The 11,821-nt window shown below is 54.2% G+C and overlaps 1 protein-coding gene across 3 annotated transcripts in view; it reads left to right on the top strand.

The window, feature by feature from the left end:
• The first annotated feature begins 1,196 nt into the window (after positions 1-1,196).
• Positions 1,197-11,821, top strand: part of Piezo1 (piezo type mechanosensitive ion channel component 1) — a 71,460-nt gene continuing 60,835 nt past the window's right edge. For all 3 annotated transcript variants that reach the window (XM_021220234.2, XM_029532426.1, XM_029532425.1), the window contains exon 1: positions 1,197-1,527. In XM_021220234.2, the coding sequence (XP_021075893.1) occupies positions 1,464-1,527 (64 nt within the window). In that variant the 5' untranslated portion in view covers positions 1,197-1,463. The remainder of the gene's footprint in view (positions 1,528-11,821) is intronic.

The raw sequence follows: 11,821 nt of genomic DNA, 5'->3' as shown, positions 1-11,821 counted from the left end.
TTTCGTTGCTACTTTATAACTATAATTTTGCTACTCTTATGAACCATAATGTAAATATCTGTTATGTAGGGTATCTGATATGTGAAAGGGTCGTTCAAGGCCCATAGGCGACACGACCCACAGGTTGAGAACTGCTACTCTTGAGCAGGTCTGAATGAATTTCTGAACCTTCCCTGTGTCTTAGCAGCACCCTTTCAGAGCCAGACTACCGGTGAGTCTCGGAGACCAAGCTAGGGAGTTTAAATACTGTATGTCCAGAGGAAGCCTGCATTTCTGGAGGTTTTGGAAAATTGAAGGTTCTGAAGTGTGACTGATTGACTTTAGCCTGCTAGTGCCTTGTGGCTCAAAGTGGTCACACCATCATCGCTCCCGGTTAAGCCTCTGCCCCTAAAGCCACTCATTCCCCAGTGCAGCTGAACTTGGTGCAACTCTGCAGTTCTTGGCCCCTTTTCATTTCGTCTTTCCTATCACCTTAATACGGAAGACTGAGCCAAACCAAGGCGGCTTGGGTGAGGTACCCGACGCGTGCAGGACTCAGACCTTGTCTGACCACCAAATGGGACAGCAGGTGCTCTATCAGCTTTTGCTACTGTCTGTAGCACACTGACTAAAGCCAAGCCACACAGTGGGGACAGGTGTGACTGGAAGCAGTCCCAAAGCCCCAGTGCAGACCACAGTGGGATGCCACAGCTGTCTGATGCCACAGCAGTATGGTGTCTCTCCACCCCAAGGCCTAGCCTGCGTGGCCGCCAGTGCCACAGTCGGGAACTCTGACAGCCCCCAGGGGGCGCTGCGCCATCACGGCTTGGGAAACAAAGCGAAAGTTGCTCCAACCACGAGGGGCGCAGTTGCTCGTGGGTACTAAGGGGGTCAGGTCCTTGGGAGTCTTCTTGTATTGTCCCCATTCCGGGTCCCAGGCCCAGGGGCCCCAGGGAGAAGCGCCCCACTGGCACAGTGCGAGTGACTCCGCTGGGCTGCAGGGGGCTTTGGGGGGCGCGCGGGCCGAGGTCTCCGGGTCACCGGCACCAGCCAGGCTAGGAGGGCCGGTGCTCGAGCGGACTGCGCTGGGCAGCGAGGGGTGCCTGGGCGCGCCTGGCCGTCGGGGGAAGCGCGGAGGCGGGCACTCCAGGGAGGGCGGGGGCCGAGCTTATAAAGGCCCGCAGGCGGGAGCGGGGAGAGAGCCGCCGTGTCGCCGTCCGGCCCAGCTCGGCATCCGCGAGCCGCCGTGAGTTCCGAGCCGGGCGGGCTGACAACCCAGCGCGCGCGGGCTCGGGCCGTCGGGAACCAGAGGGCGCGGCCGGGCCGACCAGCGACCCGAGATCGAGGCCCGCGGGAGGTCGCAGCAGCCGCGCGCCGCACGTGCGGAGACCCGCCCTGAGTGCCATGGCGCGCGGTTCCTCCGGCCCTCGCACCTCCCTTTAGCCACGGCGGCGCGACCCCGGGCGGTCCCCCGGCCGCGGGGCATGGAGCCGCACGTGCTGGGCGCCGGGCTCTACTGGCTGTTGCTGCCCTGCACGCTCCTGGCGGGTGAGTGGAGGGTGCGGGCGGGAAGGCTGCGTCCGCGTCCCCCTGCGCCGCGCCGCCCGGGCGGGCGAGCATAGGCGAGGAGATTCCGCGGGACTCGCGGCCCAGGGCGCTCGCATTCCAGAGGCGTGAGCGCGCTGGCGGCCTCGGCGGGCCCGGCCCGGGCACCGAGTGGGAAGCACGGCAGGCAACGGCGAGGCGCGGGTCCGCGAGAGCCCCGGATAGCGCTGGGCGTCTCCGCGCGGGCTGGGAGGAGAGGCCCCGGCGAGGGGCAGTTAGTTAGCTGTGAGGGGAGCGCGACTTTCTATTCTCTTTTGTAGTTAAGAAAAAAGAAAGAAAAAAAAAAATCAAACTTGCATCATGACTTCCTGACCAATCTGGGAGAAGGTGGCGTTCTGCCTGGAGCTTTTTAAGTCAGAAATTTCCTACCAGAACTAATGTTCCAGCCTTAGGCGCAATCCTCAGTGTTCTTAGTCTTAGTTCCGAGGTTGTCCAATGCTTTGGAAAAAGCTCCTGTCTTCCTTGTGCCCTACTTGGTTACCTTCCAGAGGGACTGGGGCACAGAGCGCCCCAGGAGGCCCTGCCTGATGTCAGAACTGGAGATCCCCTACTGTGGCATGTGTCCCTGGCTTGCAAAGAGCTTCTCTCCTTTGGTGTCATAGGTGCTGGGCTCCATTGTGGCTCTCCCAGCGTCACCCAGGGCACCGTGCCCAGCTGCTCACCCCCTTACACCTCCTGAAGCAGTCAGCACCCCTCCACATGTGACCTTCCTTGGGGTCTGATTAAGTTAGCTCACAGAGAGTCAGTGTACCCACTGTGAAAGTTGGTCTGCCTCGTGGAAATCCATCTGTTGGAAGTGGGGGATTGTGCGTGATTCCCTCAATCTCTCCACGGACACTGCACCCTGTTTCAGGAACAGACTCCAGGGGGTGTCGGGTAACCCAGGGAAAACCCTACTATGACTTCCACACAGGCCGAGTTTTGATTTGTAGGACCAAAATGTGGTGAGACCTGGGGGAATTTTTCAAGGCAGGAATCAATGAAAACCATTGAGCCCTGAAAGGAGGGGCCAGCGCACACTGTCCTCAGCTCAGCCGGACTTAGGAGAGCCAAGGGCTAGGGCCCACATTTGCGGCTTCTTTTCCTTGCTGGCCTGTAGACAGGCAGACTGTAAATATAAGCAGGATGGGTGGATGAGAATATAGAAGACAGGTACCCTTCTTAAAGGGATAAATTCAACAGGAGCTGCTTCTCAGGCTCCTTAACTGACACTCGGGAGCAAGGAGGGCAGGGCAGGGAAGAGGTGGCCCTGTTGTGTGCAGAGAACGGCTTCTCCACCTTCACAGAAGAGGTCCTCTTCCACAGACAAGGGCCGCGCTTAAACAAAACCGGCCTCTGACAGGCCAGATGGTGAATGTTTTCACATCATGAAACACTCTGATATTTTTTCCAGCAGTTAAAAAAAAAAAATGCAAAAAGCATTCTTAGCTCGTGGGCAGCACTGAAATTGACGGTAAGCTCGGGTCCTGCCTGCTACTAGCCAGAACTTATCCCTACCCTCCGAGGATCAGTCCGGGCTCTGAGGTCCCCCTGGCTTTTCAGCTGTAATGTGTGGGCATCAGAGGAAGCTTCCAGACTGAGTCTGGTTAGGATGTGAAGGAGGCTTTGCCGGCTTTGGGGGTTCCCACCCAGCCCGTGTGTTAGTCACCTGGGGAGCTTTCAAAAGAATATTGATGACTAATGCTCCTGTCTTTCCTTAGGCCCAAACTGTCCCCCCAATAAAGTCCATTCTTGAGAACATATCTAGGCACAAGCCACACCTACCCTGACACTGAACCTGGGTGTAAACTTGGCCATCAACAGTCTTCTTTATGCCTGGGGAGGTGGGCAAGGGACACAGAGCCAGCCAAGAGCCCTGTGTGGTGACGTAGGAGATGCTGGCATCCTGTTCATTTCTATGGGGTGTAGTCATCACTGCGGGACCTCTTGCTGGAGGTGGAACATTCACTCCATCTCTTGTGAGGGCTCCCTCACCCTCCACCCTCTGAACAGTTTGAGTCCTGTGTTTTGGAAACAAGGCCTTCACAGGTTAGTCATCTTAAATGCTGGGTGCTGGCTCAGGCCTTCCTGAAGGTTTGAATCATCCTGGGGTGCTTAGTCTCTTTGCCACTCCCCTAACCGGACGTCAATCTGGAAAGTCAGGCAAGGTGATACCTTTGTCCCAAGGGAATAGTGACAGACCCAGGCAGACTTAACCCGGTGACCTGGAGACCTAGCGATCTGGACCCAGGAGGGATGTTTTATGCTTGAGAGAGAAAGGACCGGGTCTCCTGATTCTTGGCCTCACAGAGGAACCAGGAACCTAAAATCCAAGCAAGATGGCTGGTGAGATGGCTCAGTGGGTAAGAGCACCCGACTGCTCTTCCGAAGGTCCGGAGTTCAAATCCCAGCAACCACATGGTGGCTCATAACCATCTGTAACAAGATCTGACACTCTCTTCTGGAGTGTCTGAAGACAGCTACAGTGNACTTACATATAATAAATAAATAAATCTTNAAAAAAAAAAAAAACCCTAACTAAGACACCCCATCAGTGCCCAGAGTGGTCTTGCTTTAGGGTGTAACCTTAAAAAAAAAAAATCCATGCAAGAACCGGGTAGTGAGAGCGCTCCCTCCCTCCCGGTGAAGACCTGTGCGTGGTAAGGCAACACGGTCTCTGTTTTCTGCGTCCGTTCGCCATAGCATGGGAGGCACATCTGTGACAGAGTGTCACCTGGGCTCGACAGATTGTCACCGAGAAGTATCACTGTTTACAGTGGGGACGTGGTTCCCTTCTCAGAATGTTTTCCTTGTCACCATTGGCTGTCCACTCTGAGCCGGGAGGTGGGAACGGTTATCGGACTTGCCCACCCACCCTCTTCAGACAGGAACTGGTCAGCCCTCACTCAGTGGTCAGAGCGATTGTTGAGTGATTGTTGAAACTCAGGACCAGAAAGAGTAATAAGACGAGAGAGAGAACCAAGCCTTTCCTGCCACCAGTAGTTCTGCAGTCTTGTAGCCACACAGTGGGTGAGGTCCCACTTCCCTCTGCAGCGCTGTGGGGGACTCCCTGCTGAGCTTCAGTGACAAGACCTGGCAGAGGGACGGGACCCTGCCTCATGCTGGGTCTGGGAGGCAATGGGTAAGCAGGACAGGAAGCCCACTGTGTGTTTCTCGGGGAGGAGCTAGGGACCTGAGAACTGAGAAAGGATCCCTTGTCACCGTTTTCTTATTGCAGGTGGTCACTGGCAGCCAGGGGGGGGGTCCTAAAGAGGAAGTGACCTTGCTGGGGTGGGCAGAAGTACTGGCTTCTGATCCCGGCCCCAGACTACTTCCTGGGCGGTGTCTCTGCCTGCTTGTTCGGGTGACACTGAGTTTGCTCTTTTAATCGGCAAGAGTTGGGGAGGGCCAGCCCTGGGACTCCATGTCTGGGCCCCATGGGGACCGCCTCCCTGTGCCTCCGAGATCCCCTTTCAGTTCTGTCACCTAGTTTAGAAGTGTAATTAGATGTTTACTTTTTCATATACATTTAGTTCTTGTTTCTACAAAGCTCAGCCCTGCCTTCTAGCTCACTTAGCTTTTGGTCTCGCTGGCAGAATGCAGCTGTTGAGAATTAAGAATTTTGTGGAATCAACTCACAGGCCCAAGAGCATATGGATAGGAAGGGGGAAAATCGAGGTGCCCATTTTCTTTGCCCTTTTTGCTGGCAGGTACCTCTTTCAGGTCACTGGGAGGACAAAGGGAGTATGTGCTGCTGGTGGATGAGTTTGTGGGTGGAAGACAACAGCCAGTGGTGGCCGGTCCCTTCATCTCGCTCTGAACTCAGTTGGCCTTTAACCTCATTCTAGGCCTCATCTCCTCCCCCGTAAGTGGGCCTATAAAAGCTTTAAGGCCACTTCCAGACTCTGATCTCTGGTCCCCGCGCTGTGATCTCACACCCAGGCTGGGGAGGTGGATAGGTCAGCTGTGTTTGGAGAAAGGCCAGTCCTTCATCTGGTGATTTCCTCCTTCTCCTTGGTGGCCGGGCGCCCCCAAGTGCTTTCCCATGTGTGCCGCATCTGTGTGATGACATTGGCCTTCAGCGGCTCAGCCAGGTCTCTGGGGCTTCCCACCACTGCGTTCCCTTCCACACAGAGGACTCTTCTTAGGCATGGCAGGGGCTGTTGCCCTCATTGTGCACGCACAGGCCCTGACTCTGAGGGGATCTCCAGTCCTGTACCCTGTGTGCAGCTCCCTGGACCTTCCAAGTTCATTCATGCGTCCTCTCATCGAGTTCTTGTGGGACAAAGTACTGGGTGGCAGCCAGGAGCCTAGTGCTGGTTCCAGGCCAGTGGTGCCTGGGTGTGGGGTGGGGGTGGGAGACGGGATTGATGCAAGAGGTAGAGGTGAGAGCTCTCACCTCTTCCTCACCAGGCCTGAGGGCGCTGTGAGCCCCTGCAGCTCTGCATAGGTGGAGAGGAAGAAAGGCAGCAGTTATACCTGCCAACAGGTTCCTGTTAGCTCCTCCATAGGGGCCCGACAATGCCATCCAACGTGGTATTCCCCAGAAACAGCATCTAAAACAGAACCCCCAAATAGTTCCATCCCAAAGGACTCTCTAATAATGACACTCCAAAACAGGTTATCTCCAACAAATCCCTCTACGTGGGGCACCCCAGTGGTCCCCCTTATCTGGTCAAGACAGCGTGAGTGGACAGGACAGCGTGAGTGGACAGGGCAGCGTGGGTGGGCAGGGCAGGGCAGATGTCCTAGCTGCTTGGTGCTGTGCTCTGAAGGCTTGGGAGGCAGCGAGAACCCGGGATGGGGCCATGGGTTGCAGGGAGAGGAGGGTATAGGATGGGGTGGGGCGGATAGCTAGTCCAGAGGGAAGGAATAGGTCGCCAGGCTTGCGGATGAGGTCACTGTAGCATTCCAGGGCCCTGTGCCTCCTTAGAAGGGCACCAGCCAGGGCTTGGTAAGTGGTGCGCTGGAGTTAGTGTCAATGGGACTGGGTGGGGTCAGGGGAGTCCTCCCTGTGCCTATCTCCCCTCCCCCATTTGCAGAGAGGCCTCCAGGAGCTAGAGCAGGGAGTGGCCGCATGGGAGGAAGGTTGGGCAGAACCTAAAGCTAGCCCCACTGTCAAGTTTCAATTATAGTTGTCCCCTTATCTGTATGGTACAAGGTTCATGACAAGCCCGTCTTGGTGACCAAAGCCTGTGATCCCAACTCCGTTGGAGGCTGAGTCAGGGGGATCATAGGTTCAAGGCCCATATGGGTCACTTATCAGACCCTGTTTCAAAGTAAAAGGTAAAAAGAGGGACGGGTGGAGTAGCCCAGATAGGATGGTGGCCTGGGACACCCAGTGATAGGATGTGAGACCCTGGCTTCAGTCCCCAGCACCAGGAAAAGCAGACAGGAAACCCTGGTGGACCTCTTGTAGTGTAGCCCACAAACCATTTTTTTCCTAAAACAAATACCTGTGGTGGATGTTGGAAACCTGCCCTTGCACCAACAAACTCTTGATGTAGTTCATCTCTCTCTATGCACCTCTGGTCAGATTTAATTTACATTTTAACCTCAGAGTTAATAATAAGATTAAATAATTACCACTGTGTAATGTATTCAAAGTTTTTTTTACATCAAGCATGGTGGCACAAGCCTTTATTCCCAGCACGACAAACTGATCTCTGTGAGTTCAAGGCCAGCCTGGTTTGTAAGTGCCAGAGTTCCAGGGCAGCCAGTACTACATAATGAAACACTGCTTCAAACAAACAAACAGGGGCTGGAGAGATGGCTCAGTGGTTAAGAGCACTGACTGCTCTTCCAGAGGTCCTGAGTTCAATTCCCAGCAACCACATTAACCATCTGTAATAAGATTGGATGCCTTCTTGTGGTGTGTCTGCAGACAGCTACAGTGTACTTATATATAATAAATAAATAAATCTTTTCAAAATAAGCAACCAACCAAACAAACAACTCCAAAGGTAAGGGTTGGTAGGATTGCTCAGTGGGTAAAGGCTCCCAAAAGTTTGTACAAACCCCGTGTACACACACACACACATACATACACAAAATATTTTTAAAACTTATGAAATGCATACTTCTGGAGTTTTTCATTTAATACTTTTGGACCGTGGCTGGGTATGGCTCAGGTCAGCTGGCATAAACTCCACTTGAACCCTTTGAATTCCCACCCCCCGCCCCATTCCCAGGAGGCCTTGGTCCTTCTTAGCTCTCTTTGGTCTCAGCGTGGGTGGCATCTGCTGCCTGTCATCCACTGCTACGGCCATGTCACCTCATCTCTTTTGTTGTTGGAACATCCGTGGTTGTTTCCGGGTTCCCGTTGCGGCCCTCCCTTGAGTTGCACCTCGGTTTCTGGTGTCAGGGACACCTCTGCCCTTCACGAGTCCCTCTGAGGTGATACTGGGTGGGTCCTGTTGCATTTATGCATGAAGACCACAGGCTGTCCAGGTAGCCACTCCCACTGGTCCCTTGGGGAACTGACCGCCATGGGAAGCAAGCATCATCTTGAGGGGACAAGGATAGCTGTCCAGCCAGACCAGCCTCTTGAGTGCTATCGGAGGCCTTAGCCAATGTGTTCAGCCTCCTGACTCCCTGTAGCCATCCCAGGAACCCCTGCCGAGTGGGGTGGCTCCGCTTTTCTGGTATGTTTTAATAGCATAATTATAGGGGGTATTTTTGGTTCTCTCTAACGGGCTGACAGGGTCAGCCACGACTGGACTGTTTACCAGACTGCAATGCGCACGCTATTTTTCTCCCTGAGTATATATAGCTGGGACCATTTCTGAACCCTGGGTTCAGGCTGCAGAGGGATGGCGGCTACCTTGGCCTCCTGTGGTTTCTTTAGCCCCCTTGAATGGCAGCCTAAAATGGGCCTAGGGAACAGCTGCTGGGCTCTGAGGAACGTGAAGCTGCTCTGGCCTATCTTGGTTACCGTTCTGTTGCTGTGAAGAGATATTATGACCAAGGCAACTTTAAAAAAAACCAAAAAACAACAACAACATTTAATTGGGGACTTGCTTACAGTTAAATGGCCATCCTGGTGGGAAGCCAGAGCCCACCCTCAGTGACACACTTCTTTCAACAAAGCCACGCCTCTTAATCCTTCCTATACAGTCCACCAACTGGGGACCAAATTTTCAAATATATAAGCCTACTGGGGCCAAACTCATTCAAACCACCATACGACCTGTCTGTCTCCCTGAACTGTACAGGCAGAATTTCTGCTCAGTCTGGTAAAGGCCTTAAGAGGGTGAGCGTTAGGCTGTCTCCCTGCTGCCTGGTTCTCCTCCTGTGTCTAGAAGCCACCTTCGTCCTCCAAGTCTTGGCCACCCTTCCAAGAATCTTCATCCCCAGGGTTTGCACTGGAAGCCTGTGCGTGCTGGGGACCCGAGGATGAGGTATGGGTCCCGAGGTGAGCTTTGGAGACTGCAAGCATAGGGTTTGGTATTTGTCTCTTGGACCCCCACCCCACCCCCAAAGCTGACACCTTACACCCCAGCTTCCAGCAGGTGTGCCTGCCTCTTCTGTGGCTCCCACATGCTCCTGGCCCGCCCTCTCTCTCTCATGTACTTGATTTCTGTTTATGGTTAAAACACTGTTTAACAGCAACATCGTGACAACGTTCCAGGGAATTTTAAAAGGGAAGTGAGGGAGTTGGAGAGAGATGGCTCAGCAGCCAAGAGCGCGTACCACTGTTACGGAGAACGGATGGAGATCCAGCTCCGAGCGCCCACACCGGGCGTCTCATGTTCACCTATGACCCTAGCTCTAGAGACTCAGACACCCTCTAGGGGACTCGAAGGGCACCTGCCCTCATGTGTACCTCCTCCTGTCCCCCACTTATACATTCTGTGCTCACAGAGATTCGCCTGCCTCTCCCTCCCAAATGCTGGGATTAAAGGCATGCGCCACCACTGCCCGATAAAATCTTTAAAAGGGAAATGAGACCATCACTAGCCTGACAGCTGTTTTTATTTTTCCTTTCCCTCGCTTGCACGACCCTCACAACCCCTGCACATTCTGCACTGAGCTTTGTACTGTGACCTCTGCCCTCTGTCGGGTTTTTCTTGTCCTGTTTGGGAAGGAACAGGTGGGCAGGTTATCCCAGTTGCCCAAGGTCATTCTGAGGATAGCTGAGTCCTCCTGGTCCTGGCCAGCTTCCTGTTACCCGCATCACCTACAGTGAGACGGTCCCATGCAGCCTTCAGCAGCCTCGCAGGCGGTGGCCCGTTAGCCAGCCCCGTCTCCTCTGTCTGAGAGGGGCCAGGACTGTTTTCCTTCCCTCTGATGGAATCTACCTTGAGTGGCCAATCTCTTGGGTGCATGCTTTCTTCCAGCCCCGTGTGGATCCAGGCCCCCTCCTGCCTGTGCTGCTGAGGCCTGTGCCACCCACTGCTGTCCCTGCCTTCACAAGCACACGCCCATCTCCTTTCCTCTAAGCAATCTCCTGAGCAGCGGTGTTGTCTACTATGAGAGCCTTGGACCTCTGGCTTCCTAGTCTTGCCTCCCTCCCCAAGGCATGGCGGCCGGTGGGAGAGCGGCCTCTAAGGGGCAAGGCCTTGTTTCTCTTTTTAAAAAAGTTTATTTTTGTGTTTGAATGTGCCTGTGTGGACATGTTCATGTGCGAGGGGGGGATGTACTATGCCACACATGTGAAGGTCTGTGTGTGTGCTATGTAACATATGTGGAGGTCAGAGGTCGACCTCAGATATTGCTCTGCACCTTGAAGCAAGATCTATCTTGTTTGCCACTGTAGTGCGTCCTCCGGCTAGTTGGGTTGTGAGCTTCTGGAAGATTCTTCTCTCATCCCAGGAGTGCTGGGATCACAGACACGTGCCACGGGATAAGCATTCAGGCTGTCAGGTTTGCATGACAAACACTTTTACCCACCAAGTCTCCACCACCCAGGTAGCCTGCTTATGTTGGCTTGTGTTGTTTTGGTCTTAGAGACAGGGTTTCTCTGCAGACCAGGCTGGCCTCGAACTCACAGAGATCCACCTGCCCCTGTTTCCCTAGTGCTGAGATTAAAGGCATTGAGTTGCCTCTGCTGACTGAGCCTGCTTCTAAGGAGACTAGGATAAGGTGTGGAGCATAGTTGGGGTACATAATCCTTGCTCGCTACCAGAGTTCTGCCAGCAGCCCTGCTCTTCAGTGTATCCTGTCAGCAATTTCCCTGCTCTGCCTTCCTGGGTGGGTCCCCAAGGGTGTCCTTCCAGACATGTCACTCGTCCAGGACCAGGTCACTCTGCCACCCCTCTCCCCGTCCTCTCCTCCAGATGTCTGGTCACCATCCTCGTCATTCACTTGGCAAATGTGTCTGTAAGACCTGCTCTGCCTCGGGCTCTCTGAGGCTCTGGGGTCCCCCGCCACCACCCAGTTTCCAGTGCGCCTGAGCACTGAGGCCCGCACAGAGCCCCGAGCCTTACCAGCAACTGCCTGGCGAGGTTCAACACCTGAGGATTTCCAAACGACCATTCCAGAACCAGACAGTGAAGGGACCGCCATGCTGCCCCCCAGCCCTGCGTCTTGGCTTCAGAGAGCCCGCGGGTCATGGGCATCCTCATCACCTTTGCTCAGGTGCGTGAGATTCATCCCAACCTCTGTGTGGCAATGTCCCCTTTTCCTGTTTTCATTCAAGGGCTCATTGTGTAGCCCAGGCCACCCTGCAACTCCAAATCCTCCTGCTTTACACTGCAAGATTTACTTTTCTGTTTGTGCCCTGAGGTGGCGGTGGGGAGAGGACTTCTCAGGTGCGCGGGGAACTCCAGACCCATCCTGCCTTTAGACCCTGGGGCCCACGGCCTGAGTGCAAGTTGCTGAAGAGAGGCGTCCCATGGCTTCAGTTTGCTTTCTGTGGATGCCTGCTCGCTGAGCTGGCACAGGGGTCCAGTATGTGATCCTTTCTGACGTCTGGCGGGGGACCCCAGAGCCTTGTGTCTCTCTATCTTTCAGCCATTTAAAAAAATTGAGTATCTTTTTTTTTTTTAAGATTTATTTTGTGATTTTATGGATGTGAGTACACTGTAGCTGCACAGATGGTTGTGAGCCTGTGAGCCTTCATGTTGTTCTTGGGAATTGAATTTTTGTTTTTTAGGACCTCTGCTCACTCTGGTCAACCCTGCTCACTCCGTTCCTGCTCACTCCAGCCCAAAGATTTATTTATTTATTTATTTTTGGATTTTCAAGACAGGGTTTCTCTGTGTAGCCCGGGCTTGTCCTGGAACTCACTCTGTAGACCAGGCTGGCCTCGAACTCA

This window comes from Mus pahari, chromosome 20 (genome assembly GCF_900095145.1).
Source record: "Mus pahari chromosome 20, PAHARI_EIJ_v1.1, whole genome shotgun sequence".
NCBI classification, from domain to species: domain Eukaryota; kingdom Metazoa; phylum Chordata; class Mammalia; order Rodentia; family Muridae; genus Mus; species Mus pahari.
The sequence above is the reverse complement of the archived record's forward strand: the minus strand, read 5'-3'. Positions and strand labels throughout refer to the sequence as shown.